Consider the following 17,620-nt stretch of genomic DNA (forward strand, 5'->3'; position numbering starts at 1 on the left):
CTGCATTTATGTGCCTGGGCAGCCGGCAAAGGCTCACAGGGAGCCAGTTGGGTACCGACGGTCATTATTTCCCCAAAGCTGAGGGCAATGAGGATTGAGGCACCTCCCTTCAGACCCTTATTAACTTATCAATGTTAAATCATGTCAGAGCACATCATCTGCACCCCCGCCCTTCTCTCCTGCTTTCCGGCAGCCAAACAGTGCCCAAAAACAAAGAAATAGATACTGAGGGTTCCTCCATGTACCCTGATGCCACTGACCACACCCTCTCCAAAGGAAGAAAATGAGCCTAAAGGCCAAGAAAATAAAAGAAGTACAACAACAGAGGACATGTCAGAGAATTGTTTTTGCAGGGAGGTTGTTTAGGAAAAAAAGAATACAACAAAGCTACGCCGTGAAGACAGAGGTCCCTGCGCTTCACAACTCATCCCGAGCGGGCAAACACCAGCCATTATTGACCGCTAAGGAGGCACGCTGATTAACGCCCAGTCCAAGTGTTAATGCTTTCATTCCAGGAAATACTAGGAACAGTGACCCAAGGACTTAGATGCTGAGGGGTGAATGTTCCTGTGTGAAGCTCGGTAGGAGACTTCTCACTGAGTGGTCCACACGTGGGTCATGAGATGTGGAGAGCTTCTAAGCACTTCCTGAGGAGCTATGAGTGCATAATGGCCAAGAAGGACCAGGGGGTAGAATGCCCTCGTAGTCTTTATGAATGTAAAACAGTGGTACTGTGACTCCCCTTCTACCGCATGGTTTCTATTTGTCTTCTGCATAAAATGCACATTTGACATTGATTGTGTACAGTCTGTCCTACAACATTTAAAAATGAGAAAACATCAACATATCATCTACATAAACACATGAAAGGAAGCGAAATGGGCCAGAAAAGACTCACGTATACATTCGTCAGAGAAAGACAGTTTGAGCAAGCGTGGGCAGAGGAAGAGTGAGGGGGAAAAGCATGATGGAGCAATGAGTGTGTGAACAGGTGCAAGGCTGGGTGAGTGTGGACGGGGACACGAGTTACAATTTGTCCTACAATGTTTAATGATGTAGAAATATCACACAGATCCAGATGCACGTTCAGAGAGAATGAGAACTTGACAGGAAAATGAAAGCATCATAAAGAGGGAAAACACCGAAATTGATGCAAAAATCAGAGAGAGCGAGCTTCAGCATGTCGGTAGGAGGGAGGGAGAAAAAAGAGACGGTAGGCATGCGTAAATAGATGGGTGAGTTTGGGTGGACGGATGGATGGATAAGTGGGTGAATTTGGATGGACAAGTGGGTGAGCTTGGGTGAAGAGACAGGCTAGTGAGTGTGGATGGGCAAAAGGATGGGTAAGAGGGTGAGTTTGGGTGAACAGATAGGCTGGTGGGTGTGGATGGAAGGATGGGTAAGTGGGTGAATTTGGAACGACAAGTGGGTGAGCTTGGGTGAAGAGACAGATTAGTGAGTGTGGATGGGCAGATGGATGGGTAAGGGGGTGAGTTTGGGTGAACAGATAGGCTGGTGGGTGTGGATGGAAGGATGGGTAAGTGGGTGAGTTTGGGTGAACAGATAGGCTAGTGAGTGTGGATGGACAGAAGGAGGGGTAAGGGAGTGAGTGGGTGGATAGGCTGGTGAGTGTAGAAGGACGGATGGATAGATAAGTGGGTGAGTTTGGGTGAACAGATAGGCTAGTGAGTGTGGATGGGCAGATGGATGGGTAAGGGGGTGAGTTTGGGTGAACAGATAGGCTGGTGGGTGTGGATGGATGGGTGGGTAAGTGGGTTAGTTTGGGTGAACAGATAGGCTAGTGAGTGTGGATGGGCAGAAGGATGGGTAAGGGAGTGAGTGGGTGGATAGGCTGGTGAGTGTGGAAGCATGGATGGATAGGTAAGTGGGTGAGTTTGGGTGAACAGATTGAACAGATAGGCTGCTGAGTGTGGATGGATAGATGGATTGGTAAGGGGTGAGGGGGTGAACAGATAGGCTGGTGAGTTTGGATGGATGGGTAAGGGGTGAGTGGGTGCACAGAGGGGCAGGTGAGTATGGGTGGACAGATGTATGAGTAAATGAGTGTGAGTGAACAGACAGGCTGGTGAGTGTGGATGGACGGATGGATGTTTGGGTATACAGATAGGCTGGTGAGTTTGAATGGATGGGTAAGTGGGTGAGCTTGGGTGAACAGAATAGGCTGGTGAGTTTGGATGGATGGGTAAGGGGAGAGTGGGTGAAGAGATAGTCTGTTGAGTTTGGATGGATGGGTAAGGGATGAGTGGGTGAAGAAATAGTCTGGTGAGTTTGGATGGATGGGTAAGTGTGAGTGGGTCACAGTGAGGTGGGTGAGTATGGATGACAGATGGATGGGTAAATGAGTGTGTAGGTGGGTGAACAAACAGGCTAGTGAGTGTGGATGGACGGATGGATGGGTGACTGTGGGTGTACAGATAGGCTGGTGAGTTTGGATGGACATATGGATGGATGGATAGAGGGGTGGATGGATGGGTAAGTGGGTGCGCTTGGATGAACAGAATAGGCTGGTGAGTTTGGATGGACATATGGATGGGTAACGGGGTGAGTGGGTGAACAAAGAGGCTGGTGAGTTTGGATAAATGGGTAAGGGGTGAGTGGGTGCACAGAGAGATGGGTGAGGATGGATGGAAGGATGGGTAACAGGGTGAGTGGGTGAACAGAGAGGCTGGTAAGTTTGGATGAATGGGTAAGGGGTGAGTGGGTGTGCAGAGAGGCGGGTGAGTATGGCTGGACGGATGGATGGGTGTACAGATAGGTTGGTAAGTTTGGATGGATGGGTGGATGGATGGGTAAGTGGGTGAGCTTGGGTGAACAGAATAGGCTGGTGAGTTTGGATGGACGGATGGATGGATAACGGGGTGAGTGGGTAAACAGAGAGACTGGTGAGTTTGGATAGCCAGATGGATGGGTAAGTGGGCGAGTGGGTGAATAGACAGGCTGGTGAGTGTGGATGGACGGATGGATGGGGAAGTGAGCGAGTGGGTGAATAGACAGGCTGGTGAGTGTGGATGGACAGTTGGGCGGATGGATGAGGAAGTGGGCGAGTAGGCGAATAGACAGGCTGGTGAGTGTGGATGGATGGATGGGTGAGTTTGGGTGTACAGACAGGCTGGTGAGTTTGAACGGATGGTTGGATTGATGGGTAAGTGGGTGAGCTTGGGAGAACAGAATAGGCATGTGAGTTTGAATGGATGGATTAGTGGGTGAACAGACAGCTGATGAGTTTGGATGGACAGATGGATGAGTGTGGGTTGTGGTTTGGATGGATGAGTATGGACACATGAACAGATGAGATGGATGGGCCTGCACGATGACTGTATGGATGGATGGATATGATATTTAATGAAAGCAAAACAAATACTGAGTTACATTCAGATTAATAAAGTATGCCACAAGCAACTTACCCTCACAAAACTGGCAGGGAACCATCCCTCCTCGTCGTCAATCTGACCCCACCACCAGTCCTTGTTGGAAGCATCCAGGACCTTGATGACGTCACCTGCTTTAAATGCCAACTCCCGGTTGGCCATGGTGACGTGATCCCATACTGCCTCAGCACTCACAATAGAACCAGCACTGATCAGCTGCAAGGAAGGAAGAACAGAGGCAGGTTAGAGACATGCCACCCAAACCGGAAACACAACAATAAACATGAAACATGTAACAACAGAACCCGCAATGATCATCTACAAAGAGGGGAGAACAAAGGCAAGTTAGGGACATGCCACCCAAACCGGAAACACACACATGAACATGCAACATGTTACAACAGAACCCACAACGATAAGCTGCAAAGAGGGGAGAACAAAGGCAAGTTAGGGACATGTCACCCAAACAAGAGGTCTGACCATTAACATGTAAGACTTAACAACCGAACCAGCATTGATCAGCTGAAAGGAAGACATGTAACATGCCAGCCAGACCGGAGGTCGAAACATTAACATGTTACTACCGAACCATCCCTGATCGGTTAAAAGAAAGGAGGGGCCAAAGGCAGATTAAGAACATGCCATGAGACAAGAGCTTGAAACAATAACATGTAACATGTTACAACAGAACCATCATTGCTCAGCTGCAAAGAAGGGATAACAAAGGCATCTTAGGAACATGCCACCAAACCGAAGCTCTAAACATTACCATGTAACATGTTACAACAGAATCAGAACTGAGCTGCTGAAAATAAGGAACGGACAACGGTGGGCTAGGAACATGCTACCAAACCCATAGCTCTACACGTAAAGTGTAACAACAGAAGCAACACAGATCAGCTGAAAGGAAAGAAGGACAGGGGTAGGCATGACCCACTCTAGAGCCCTAACACAACATGTAACAAAATAACTAGAACTCCTCAGCTGAAAGGAAGAAGAGAACACGCAGCGCAGACTAGAGCTCTAAATCCTCAACATGTAAACAAGCACGTAAAGCCCTCCACACCATCCAACAGCGGCAAACGATGGTGGGCCTACTATTCAACACAACAGGACCCATGGCATATCTCAGGAGTTAGGCTTTACTTGTCCTTGTCCAGTTACAATAAAGAATGCCACATTGACACGGGTGTTGGGACACAGAGACAGCTCTACGCAAGCCTCCTCATAGCCCACACCCTGCCCTGGAGGGGCAGAGAGAGCACAGGTCCATGGAAACCTGTTAGCGTGGGGTCCTTAAGGCAAGCTCACAAGTACAATGAACTCAGGGGACACCATGAAGTCTGTGCTGGGCCTTGAGTATGGCGCTAGAGCAGAACCAAGATGGAGTCTGGCATCAATATTGTGTCCTAAATATCGGTTACATAAATATGACTTCACTTGAGTTAATCATTGAAAACCTACACCCAACAGGAAGATGTTTTTGTAAACTATATTTAGAATACAATAGTATGCCAGACAATATATGTTTCGATGACATTTTGACATGCAACTAGAACACAGAACCAATCACTGGATGCCAGAAAGAAGTCACAGCTGAAACAGCCCCATCTCAGATGATGCCGGACAGGGTTATCCATTGCCGCAGGCCGCTTGTTACTGCAGAGCAGAGGTCTACAGCACACCACACCAGATACACGCAGAAATGTACTTCGTTGCACCTAAAACGCCTGCACCTGAGATCACCTGGTGCTCCGGCGTCTGTCCATCTCTACCTTTAGCATATCTTGCTCCATCTTTCACCCATAAGGCCACCTTTCATTCACCCATCCACGATCCATCCATCGTTTCAAAATAAATGTTAAATTCCCCAAAATAGCTGTGGGAACAAAAGTGACACCAGGGACCCTTTGACCTTTGATGGTATCTCAGGATTAACTCTGGAAGAGCCCTGGTTACATGAGGTTCATTCTTCTGCCACACGGTCCATGAGATCAGGGGGAGATGGTGAGGGCAATGGAAGGTAGGCACAGCAGCTGCTACCTGGGCACATCTAACTAATGCCTGGGCATGTCATTGATTGATCCACTGGCCCATCAACCCACCCATGAATCCACAGACACATGCATGTGCTGTTCCGTTGTTCCATCCACAATCTGTTCTTCCATTGATGGCTTTGCTCTCGACAGATCTGTTTACCTACAGATCTCTCTCATTCTACCAATCAATCTGTCTGCCTATATGCGTAAGCGGCGCTGGCATTAGTGCAGAAGGTGCAGCAACACTGAAGCCTGGAGGTGTCAGGAGCCCACTGCACTCCAACTATGGCTGCCTTTTACTACTTAGCTGATGGAGAGTTGTGTTTTTTCAGCTCGCATTAGGGTCCACGGCACCTTTGCTACACCACTGTCTATACATACGTGTTTATGCAAGGATATCATTTACCAAAATGGCAGGGCTAGCGGAAGTGACATCACTGCCCATGTGAACACCAATGACATCACAAAGTTGACCCCTTGTCTGAGGACCAAATATTTATTCTTAGTTCTATCGAACACAAGGTGGGTGGAAAGTACCGTAAGTAAACAAACACTGTTGAATTAACATTTACTTCCTGATGCTGCTGCATGTTCATGATCCCAGATACAGGAGGTATGAAGTGCAGGGGCAGGGGTACCCAATGGCTATTCAGCAATACCAGGTTCTAACTAGGCCTGGGTGGTGAACTCCTCTCCGTTCGCAGAGTTTGTGGCGTTATTCGCACTAGCGCAGCTCATGGAGTTCCAAAAAACTCCTCTTTGCGTAGGGTAGTATCACAGGTTAAACCAAGCTGATACAATTTGTTGTTTTAGATAAAATATAAAGTTAAGAGAAGGCAGGGGCCAAGTGAAGGAATGACACTATTTTATGTTGATATCACGTACCCCTCCTGGCTTAACAAGCAGACAGAGTTTATGAACTGCTGAGGCCCCTTAACAACTCAGTAAGAAAATGACCCATAATACTAAAACAAAGGGGTGGGACAGCACACAGGGTTACAGGTCTTTACAGGGGCAACATTTAATTACACCGCCCGCTGCATACGGACTTTCGCATACAGCTCACACATGACTATGGGCTTTTTTGCGTTTTAATTACCCTCTGGAGGGAGGGGGGCAGCGGTACAACTGAGTTGAAGTTGAAAGCTCTGTGGAGAGCTGTGAAAGCGCTCGGAGAGAGACATAATACTAGTGATCTTTCAAACTGACCATCATACAACAGACATTCTCAACAATGTCTAACACAGTCACCTTCACTGAGCACTTCCACGGCACTTCACAGCACCCCCACTCGAACATCTGCCCTCCTTTCCCCAGAGGGGTATTCAAAAAATGTGCGGCCAGTACTTTCTCTGCTGTTTTTTTGGCTCAGGGCTCCACAGCCTTTTGTGGCTTGCCCGCCTCTACTCCGGCCCCCGTCCCTTTGAATCTCCTACATGACTCCACCTATTCCACCCCAAAATATCTGGGTTCCTGGAGTACATGTTTTCTATTTTTAGCACTATCCCCTTCCCATAAACCAAATTGTGTTAACAGCGAGGGGTACAGACGAAGAAACTGATATGGAATATGTAAGAGAACTGTAGATTTCACATGATCGTTGTTGAGCACAAAAGGCAATAAAATATATGGTTTTTTTAGCGAGGGGTACAAACTGTGTGCGTCAGCATCAGCACGCAAGCTCGTTCTCAATGCCGAAACGGGCCCTCTCATAGTGCCTTGAGCATGTCTTCTGGGCAGTGTGTTCTCTGCTCCTTGACTCTTAGGTGTAAAGGTTCTAAACCCTTGGATCTGAGCTGCATGTATGAATAAAACAACTCAGTGGCTTAGGCTGATAGGCTTACAGAGTGCAGCAGGGCTGTGTGCCAGACAGCTATAGCTTTCAGTTGAGCCCGCTTATCGGCCCGCCATCCCAAAGCTCTCTTAATCTGGAATCTGAGCGGGACCACGAGCTGGCCTCACGGATCCTGTTGGAAACACTGATTTCAGGCGGAAATCAAAGGACCCACTCTGGTTAGACGGGTCACATCTGCAACATATGACCGCGAGTCGCTGGACACAGTCTCCTCTGTCGCGTTGTGTGCTCTGAGCACCCACAAGGGATGCCGGCTGGTTTTGGTGGACCTCATCTGCTGTGAGTTACCCACCGATCCAATCTACAGCATATACTACTATTCTTATACTGGCTCTTAGTTCCAGGCTGGTCCTGACCACTCATCCCACCTCTGCCCTGCAGTTTACTCACACCCTGAAGAGTCCTGCGAAATGGAGGTCTTTTCTCACCAGCCTCCAATCAGCAATTCCTTCTGACAGAGTAATTTTCTGCTAGGAGCAGGCTAGGTAGCTACAACAAGAAAAATAAAGGATTTACTTTGTGGCTTCTACACAATGCCTGTCGAGAGAAGGTAGTCTTCCGCTCAACCCATGGTGGACCTAGCTAGAAATGCCATCTTGAATTAGATCTTTACAGCAGGAAAGGCTTGTTTGGAAGGAACTGATAGGCCTTTGTAAATCTGACCTTTTTCTACATCACTTACTGTGGTTGCATTACAATCTGCTTAGCAACTACCACCTTGGCCAACTTCAAAGGCCTTTCTCTTACCACTGCTTCTTAAAGATTTAATAGGAATTCCTTGGTCATCTCCTGTTGCCACACTGACAGACTACAAGATTATGTAACGTTCCTTAGAGTTTATTCCAGCTCCAGAACACGTTTTAACAACATAATTAAGAAAATATTATGGTTTGTAGTTGTAATATTGACATGGGATATGTTAATACTAAGAAATCATAGGCTAGACATTGCCTTTCTCAATAATACCCATAGATCACAATTCCCCTTGTTGAAAGTGCATATGTGCACTGTTTCATGTGGACAATTACTCATTTTGATTAGTTCGAAGGGTTTGCCCAAGATCATGCACAGGTAGCAACTATATGACGACAAGCTAAAACAAGAGTTGGAAAGGTAAAGAGACCAGACGTGGCAAAATGGCTATTAGTTTTTATTTTATTTTTATTTTTGTGCCAACATAATAAATGTTCCAAATAGATTTAGCCAAAAAATAAAAATGCAAAAGTAAAGGAGTGGCCCAAACGCCAATGCTCATCAGCTCTAACACCCCTTTTCAGGTAGTTCTGCACTTGTAATCAGAAGAAAAGCTGTCACTCACAGTGCAAAGACCCAATGGATGAAGTGGGCACACCTGCTGCCCAATGCAGCATGCTATGGTGGGCAGAGGCAAACGGTGAATGATACATGAACAGAACAACGGACGAAGGGCACTGACCCAAAGACCCACCGTGTGGATATATATGCATTGATTTGTGTTTTGGGGGAAAAAGGCAGGTGAAAAAGTTAAAGCTATCTCTAGGCCAGACCTAAAAATGATCAGTCATTTCTAATGTGCCTGCCCAGATCAGGACTTTCTAAGGGCAGACAGGATAGATCAATTATTTAAAAAAAGAAATTAATTTGATTGATTAGAGACTCGAGTACCTCATGAATTTGGAAGACGGAAGTCTTTAAACACGTTGATGTCTTTTTTAAGCAGGGTTTAACATGCTAAAGTGTAAGGAATGTGTATTATGAGCGCTGATGTACTTTGATGAGAACTGATGAAATTGTATGATGCTTCTCTCAACTGTGATGAGTTTAGATTTTTGTCTTGTTTATGGTCTTAATTGTTAAACCAAATAAGCATGATCTTAAAGTAAAGTAAAAATATTCCACGTGTATAGGTAGACCATATGCTGATTGTCACGACTCTTCCATCGAGACTCTGCCCTCCCAGACTCCTCCCCTTCCTGATGCTATAACCTGGACTGCACTTGCGGGTTCCCGTGTACATTTGATCAATTTCCATCACTGATTTTATTAGCCATGCGATTATCTGGTGAAATGGAGGTGGGCAAGGAAGACAGACTAGAGGGGGCAAGGAAGACAGACTAGAGGGGCAAGGAAGACAGACTAGAGGGAGGGAGGATCGCAGAGTCGGGGACATTGACTGGAGGAGAGGATGGGATTTGCAGTCTAGACCAGGGAGGAATGGAGAGGCAGGAAAGGGAAAAATACAGGGCATAGTGGAAGATAGTCCACAGAGAAGAGGAGGGAATGGAAGAAACAGAAAGGACTTCTACAGGGGACACAGCGGCACTCTGAACTAGCCTGCCTGATGCATGTTCTGGAAGAGGATCTTTGAAGTTTGAGAAGGGTTTGGTTTGTGAAGGAACTGGGGTAGTGGGGGAGAATTAGAAGGAGGCTGTTGTAGTAGTCAATGTAGCTCAGACCTTCTGGGTAAATCAAGTACTGGCAGAGTGGAAGGCGAGGTGGGCAGAGTGTGAGGCTATTGAGCAAGTTGTTCTGTTTGAGGAGACCAAGGTAGAAAGACACATTTCCAAAATGGATGACACAGAAGGAGAAAGAGGCATGGTTGAGAACGAGATGAAACAGTTTTGGGTGCAGCTGTTGATGTGTGGCGCAGGGGGTGGTCCGTGAGAGGTTGAGAATTAGTCAGCGTGCAGCCACGCGGTCACGGATGACAGAGAGGCAGCTGATGACGTGCAGGAAGTGAATCAAATGAGGTGCTGCAGAAGATGAGTTGAGGGCCATAGGTAAAGAAGTTGTAGGCACTGACGTTAAGATACCTCTGAGGAGAGGGGGAAGAAGAGTTGAGGGTCACAGGTAAAAAAGTTGTATGCACTGATGGGAAGATATCCCTAAAGGGCTAAGGAAGAAGAGTTGAAGGTCATAGGTTAAGAAATAGCGCAAGAAGTAGTAAGAACAACTAACTGATGTGAAGTTGACCCTAAATGGCATGACAAGAAGAGTTGAAGATTATAGGTAAAAAAGTAGTAGACACAACCAACTTTTGGGAAGATATCCCTGAAGGCGAGGGAAGAAGAGTTGAAGGTTTAGTAGAAAGAAGTAGTACAAGTACAAAGAAGTAGTAGGCACAACCAACTTGTGTGAAGCGTTTTCTATCTAAGTTGAAAGTCACAGGTAAAACAAAAAAATAGTAGACACAACCAAATAATGACCTATCTCCAACAGAGGCTGTGTTTTGGAATAAGAGGTGAGTATGTCTGCCACCTGTAGTCAAGTAGATGCAGAGCTGGAGGAGCGCTGGGACACTGAGTAGGAACGGTCACAGTTACAGAACTGGAGTCGATGTTACGCCTCTGCCAATGATACATCAGTAAACAGAAGGCAAGTCCATTTAAGACAAATTGAGTGAGTGCTGCATTCTGATGGGACCGTTACTACAGGCAGTAGGATGAAAACGACTAAGTACCGCAGAAGCACTAAAGCCAGACCTTCAGGTGGAGGTGGATAGCGAGCGTGCGTCACCCGGGAAGGATCAGGAGTCGGTGTGGGCGCAGTTCAGTTGTATGCCTTTTCGTATTCGACTGCACTTGAACAAGACAAGCGTCCAATCCGGTCTCCCGCTCTCAGCGGTGTATTTATAGCATAGTGTGTTGGACCAGAGATTACATGAGCATGTACAGCGTGGGTGGTCAGGGTTTTACGCCGTCAGGATCCGCACACGGTGGCTCAGGCAGACAAGGTGAGCTGGGGCAGAAAGATGTGATCATGTGGCGCATGGCATTGGGGTGGGGGCACTACATTAGAGTGCAGACCGCTAGCAAACATTGACGCCAACTTACATGAGACAATGAATTGCATCCACACACTACATTAGTGCAGCCTGGCACGTGCGGCCTCTTTCCTGCAGTTGGTTCCTGGCAAGATTCGGTAGTCAAATCAAACTTTATTTGGCAAAAAAAGCCATGAAAGTCACAAGTAAAAATATACAAAGCAATTACTTTTCATACTAATAAATACTGGTATCTAAAGAGCTTATTATTATTAAAAAAGGCAACGCGTCATGGACCATTTTAACATCATAAAACATTCAACAGGATAGAAAGCTAAAAAACCTATAAAATACAAATGCAGTGGTGGGAGGCTGTTCTCAGTACCAGAGTGGGATCCGCCCAGATCTGTTTCTAATTGCTAACACTTTCCTAAAGTCAGTCTGCAGCCAAGCCTTGGTTCCACTGGAGACCTTGATCTGCATTCCACCTCAAGCAGGTTCCACCTCAAACTGCTTTCCACCACAAGCAGTATTCCACCTCAGCTATATCCCTTCTCAGGTTACACTCTACTTCCAAGATGCATGTAGGCGCCACTGAGCTATGATTCAAACTGACGTCTACCCCAGCATGTATAACACCTCCACTACATTCCAGCTCAGGCTGCACTCTAGCTCCAGCTGAACTGGGAAAAAGGTGTGTTTTGCCGCAAAGTGTTTGACACCTCAAGGTGCGTCACAATTTAAGTGCCCCCCCCCAGCTGCTTTCTACCAGAAGCTGTACCTCAAGGACCAAACCAGCTTAGGTGGCATGGCACCTCGACGGCACTTCAGCGAAAGGTGCATTCTGCGTCAGACTGCTTGACACCCGAAGCCGCATTAAAAGATACTTTTTCATCCAAGGTGCATTCAGACGCCGCTCCTCAGGGTGCATTCCACCTCAAGGTGCACTTACCTCAGTCAGCACCACACCTCAAGGTGCATCTACCTCAGCCAGCAAGACACCTCAAGATCCCTTCTACGTCAGGCAGCATGACAACTCATGGTGCATCTACTTCAGGCAGCACGACACCTCAAGGTGCATCTACCTTAGGCTGCACAACACCTCAAGATCCCTTCTACGTCAGGCAGCACGACACCTTGAGGTGCATATTACCTCAGGCTGAATGACGCCTCAAGATGCATTCTATGTCAGGCAGCACGATACCTAAAAATGCATCTACCTCAGGTGGCATGACAACTCAAGGTGCATCTACCTTAGGCAGCACGACACCTCAAGATCCCTTCTACGTCAGGCAGCACGACACCTTGAGGTGCATACTACCTCAGGCTGAATGACGCCTCAAGATGCATTCTACGTCAGGCAGCACAACACCTCAAGGTGCATTCTACGTCAGGCAGAACACACCTCAACGTGCATTCTACCTCAGCCAGCACGACACCTCAAGGCACATACTACCTCAGGCAGCATGATGCATCAACATGCAAATTACTTCAGGAAGCACAACACCTCAAGGTGTATACTACTACATGACAACTGAAGGCGCATTCTACGTCAGGCAGCACGATACCTGAAGGCGCATTCTATGTCAGGCAGCACAACACTTCAAGGTGCATTCTACGACAGGCAGCACAACAGCTGAAGGTGCATTCTAAGTCAGGCAGCACAACACCTGAAGATGCATTCAACATCAGGCAGTACAACTGAAGGCGTATTCTACGCCAGGCAGCACAACCCTTCAAGGTGAATTCTATATCAGACAGCACGACACCTGTAGGTGCAATCTACATCAGGCAGCACGACACCTGCAGGTGCATTCTACATCAGGCAGCACAAGACCTGTAGGTGCATTCTATGACGGGCAGCATGACACCTAAAGGTGCATTCTAAATCAGGCAGCACGACACCTAAAGGTGCATTCTACATCAGACAGCATGACACCTCACGGCGCATACTACCTCAGGCAGCATGATGCATCAACATGCATATTACCTCAGGAAGCACAACACCTCAAGGTGTATACTACCGCATGACAACAGGCACAAGGCACATTCTACGTCAGGCAGCACGATACCTGAAGGCGCATTCTATGTCAGGCAGCACAACACTTCAAGATGCATTCTACGACAGGCAGCACAACAGCTGAAGATGTATTCTAAGTCAGGCAGCACGACACCCGAAGGCAGATTCTACGTCAGGCAGCACAACACCTGAAGGTGCATTCTACATCAGGCAGAACAAGAGAAGGCGCATTATACGCCAGGCAGCACAACCCTTCAAGGTGCATTCTATATCAGGCAGCATAACACCTGTAGGTGCATTCTATGACAGGCAGCTTGACACCTAAAGGTGTATTCTACGTCAGGCAGCACAACACTTGTAGGTGCATTCTACATCAGGCAGCACAACACCTAAAGGTGCATTCTACATCAGGCAGCACAACACCTGTAGGTGCATTCTACATCAGGCAGCACGACACCTGTAGGTGCACTCTAGGACTGGCAGCATGACACCTGTAGGTGAATTCTACGTCAGGCAGCACAACACCTGTAGGGGAATTCTACGTCAGGCAGCACGACACCAAAAGGTGCATTCTATGTCAGGCAGCATGACACCTAAAGGTGCATTCTACGTCAGGTAGCACGACACCTGAAGGTACATTCTATATCAGGCAGCATGACACCTGAAGATGCAGTCTTCGTCAGGCAGCAGGACACCTCAAGGTGTATTCTACATCAGGCAGCACGACACCTGAAGATGTATTCTATGTTAGGCAGCACGACACCTGAGGGTGCATTCTATGTCAGGCAGCATGACACCTGCAGATGTATTCTATGTTAGGCAGCACAACACCTGAGGGTGCAGTCTACGTCAGGCAGCAGGACACCTCAAGGTGTATTCTACGCCAGGCAGCACAACACCTCAAATCGCATTCTTCGTCAGATAGTACGACACCTCAAGGCGCATTCTACATCAGGCAGCTCGACACCTTGGAGGTGCATTTTACGCCAGGCAGCACAACACTTCAAGGCACTTTCTATGTCAGGCAGCACAACTCCTCAAGGCTCTTTCTACGTCAGGCAACAGGACACCTCAAGGCACATTCTACGTCAGGCAGCATGACACCTCAAGGTGCATTCTATGTCAGGCAGCACGACACTTCAACATGCATTCTACATCAGGCAGCACGACACCTGAAGGCGCAGTCTACGTCAGGCAGCACGACACCTCAAGGAGCATTCTATGTCAGGCAGCACGACATCTGAGGGTGCATTCTATGTCAGGCAGCACAACACTTCAATGTGCCATTCTACGTCAGACAGCACAACACCTCAAGGCGCATACTACGTCAGGCAGCACGACACCTCAAGGCGTATACTACGTCAGGCAGCACGACCCTTCAAGCTACAACTCAAGCTGCATTGCTTTGACAGGGACAGAATGTGATTATGTCACATACCGAAGAGAGCGGCTCGTGACCATCTCTCTCCGTAGAGACTGATTCTGAAACACAATGCCTTGTGAAGGCTCAGCCGTCAGAAGTATGATGTTGCCAAGGAAACCCATCACACGCTGCTTTCCACCAAAGCATACTGAAGTTCCACTATATAGAAATGCAACGTTACATCTCACAATGCGCCTTGAAGGTCAAAGTACGCGATTTACTGAGCCTCCGGGACGAATCACATTTTATATATATATATATATCTATATCTGTATATATATATATATATGTGTATATATATATATATTTTTTGTACAGTTAATGTATGCTCAGTATTATGATTTGTACTATTCTTTGTGATTTGTTGGAGTGTTGAATTCTTTGAAATGAATTCACGATAGTTTCATGGTGATTTCTCAGTTCTCTAGTATTTTGTTTATGTTCATTGAGCACGAGAGAATTGATTGGGTGTTACTATCTTTTTAAAGGAAGGTCCGGTCTCAGCGCGTCATGTGATCAAGATCGCAGAGGCGATCGAAACGCGTCTGAGGCGGACACTTGTCTGACTAAATGGAATAAAATCAGAAATGAAACTTTAAACTGCTTGGCATATTTTCTTTGGACAACAGCAACGTGTATGGTTCGAGGTCCGTACCTGTTTTCTAGACTCCCCAGCTCGGATTGGAAGTTCAGGACTTGTTTGATGTATATATATATATATATATTTAAGTTTGCTGTTTTCGTATAACTCAACACCCTTCCAGATGCTTCAGAGCACTTCAGAGGGCAGTGAGGGAGTGTTATCATGGGTATTGTAGATGCAGTTATATGGTATTGTCAGGCAGGGGGGTGCTGCAGAACCTGTCAGCTGTGGCCTGGACAGAAGAGCCCTCTCACGAGATGTTATTAAATACGATTTCGAGTCCAGCGGAGTAGGGGGGAGGGTTCCAGAGGATGGAGTCTGGAACGGGGGTGTTCTGTCCCCAAAATTGTAAATTAGCAACAAGAGACTGGAGGACAGTTTAGCCCAAAGCACATCATAGGCTCTCTCCGCTGGCCTTCAAAAGCAGTGCACAGTGGCCAGGGCAACTGAAAAAAGCAGCTGTGTGGCCGTGGCCTTTTCTGTCTAAATTTTAATTTTCTGCATTTGCCGCATAGTCCATTGTTTGCTGCCCTACTTGCAAATTGTGTCCAAAAAATATTAATCTCTCTCAAAAAGATCAAAAGTTAGTACAATTACTAGGCACGGTTGTGAAACGTTTGCTGGTCACCCTCTACTGTTGCTTGCTGTTATCAATCATTTAGAGAGGGGAGAACCTTGCCTGGATGACGTAAACATCCCATTTGATGGAATGGGGGAAGGTTTTTGTTTGCAGGTGGAAACAAAAACGTTACATACACAGATGCACTTAAAGGGTGGAAAGAATGGTCCTTTCTGTCACATGTTTTTGGTTTGGCTACAAAAACACTTTCAGTTCACTTCAAAGATACTTGCCACTGTTGCAATTATTCTATATATATATATATATATATATACTTTGTAACAGTCACACATGTTGCATCCCTTTTTACTCCTTAAGTACCTCCTACACATACCTAAATATATATTGTAATCTACTGCTCTGCAGAGCTATTTTTAACGGGCACAGGTGCTGTATAACTGCTGTATAATTTATTTCCCTTGCTGCATAATTTGATGCACCACAACCCCATAATTCCACTGACCCGAACAAACCTTTGAGGCAACAATGGCAGCTGCCTGTGAAAGGTTGTCATTCCTAATAAATACAAGGTTTAGACCGTTTCTGTGATAGGCTGAAAGGAAGAACCCAAGACTCATACCATTGGGCAACAATGTACAGTATTTACATTATGTGTTCTACTTTGGGAGGCAGAAATTGAAGTTTTATTAAAAGGTTCTGTGCTTCAATGAAAGACAAAATCATACTTGTTGCTTAAGATCACTTAAATGAAATGCGCCTTCCCTTGCCACATAATTTAGACAACTTGGCCATATAAATCGGTCCTCCCTTGGTTTATAATTCCAGAAAGCTTTCAATGGAATTTACATTCACACATCTCCGGAAAGCCATTCGCCACTGATCCTGAATCCTTATATATTATTCTTTCATTTGGTGTAGCTTTCATTTCCAGCTCCTTATCTAGCCTTATTAATGCTAAACACTATAAAATGAACATTTACCAAGCTGCACAAGATCAGGAGAGCGCTGAGAGACAAATGGGGCATGCGAGAAATGATACAAATACATTTAAAAACAAAGATATAGATTCACCACTGTTCATTCTTTTTAAAGTAAAACTGGTGCCATCTAAGTGTGCATTGGCAAACTCTAATCACATAAGAGTAAAAAAGAAAAGAAAATTAACCGAAGAAGGTCTGCTTCAGAATTCAAGACTCATGCCACCTCCACCATCAGCATTCAATGCAGAGCTTGTGTGGTGCCCATGCCATATCCACTGTCAGTTTCAGAATCCATAGCTTGTGTTACGTCAAATTTACCTTCATCGTGAGCATCTGAAATACTAGGTTTGCGTGTTGCCAGCTCCACTGACAACTTTAGAAGGCATGGCTTCATGATCTGCAGGTCACTCCAAGCATCAGCCTGAGAAGGTATGGCATGGGTGACATGCAGGCCACTCTCAGCCTGAGGAGGCATGGCTTGCGTGACCTGTAGGCCACTCCAAGCATCAGCCTGATGAGGCATGGCTTGTGTGACATCCCGACCACTCCAAGCATCAGCCTGAGGAGGCATGGCTTGCGTGACTTGTAGGCCACTCCAAGCATCAGCCCGAGAAGGCATGGCTTGCGTGACTCACAGGCCACTCCCAGCCTCAGCCTGAGAAGGCATGGCTTGCATGACTTGTAGGCCACTCCAAGCATCAGACCGTGAAGGCATGGTTTGCGTGACTTGCAGGCCTCTCCAAGCATCAGCCAGAGAAGGCATGGTTTGCGTGACTTGCAGGCCTCTCCAAGCATCAGCCAGAGAAGGCATGGTTTGCGTGACTTGTAGGCCACTCCAAGCATCAGCCCGAGAAGGCATGGCTTGCGTGACTCACAGGCCACTCCCAGCCTCAGCCTGAGAAGGCATGGCTTGCATGACTTGTAGGCCACTCCAAGCATCAGACCGTGA

At 46.7% G+C, this 17,620-nt stretch overlaps 2 protein-coding genes across 2 annotated transcripts in view; both read right to left on the reverse strand.

Moving 5' to 3' along the window:
- The window catches only part of ARHGEF9 (Cdc42 guanine nucleotide exchange factor 9), a 1,163,048-nt gene that overhangs the window by 256,900 nt on the left and 888,528 nt on the right, over window positions 1–17,620 (reverse strand). Inside the window, exon 8 of the mRNA XM_085608275.1 lies at window positions 3,426–3,605. Coding sequence (XP_085464401.1) covers window positions 3,426–3,605 — 180 coding nt within the window. The remainder of the gene's footprint in view (window positions 1–3,425; window positions 3,606–17,620) is intronic.
- The window catches only part of LOC146829574 (uncharacterized), a 176,788-nt gene continuing 162,640 nt past the window's right edge, over window positions 3,473–17,620 (reverse strand). Inside the window, exon 2 of the mRNA XM_085608277.1 lies at window positions 3,473–3,605. The gene's annotated coding sequence lies outside the window, so the exon portion shown is untranslated. The remainder of the gene's footprint in view (window positions 3,606–17,620) is intronic.

The sequence above is a fragment of the Triturus cristatus genome, chromosome 5_2, assembly GCF_964204655.1.
Source record: "Triturus cristatus chromosome 5_2, aTriCri1.1, whole genome shotgun sequence".
Classification (NCBI taxonomy): Eukaryota; Metazoa; Chordata; class Amphibia; order Caudata; family Salamandridae; genus Triturus; species Triturus cristatus.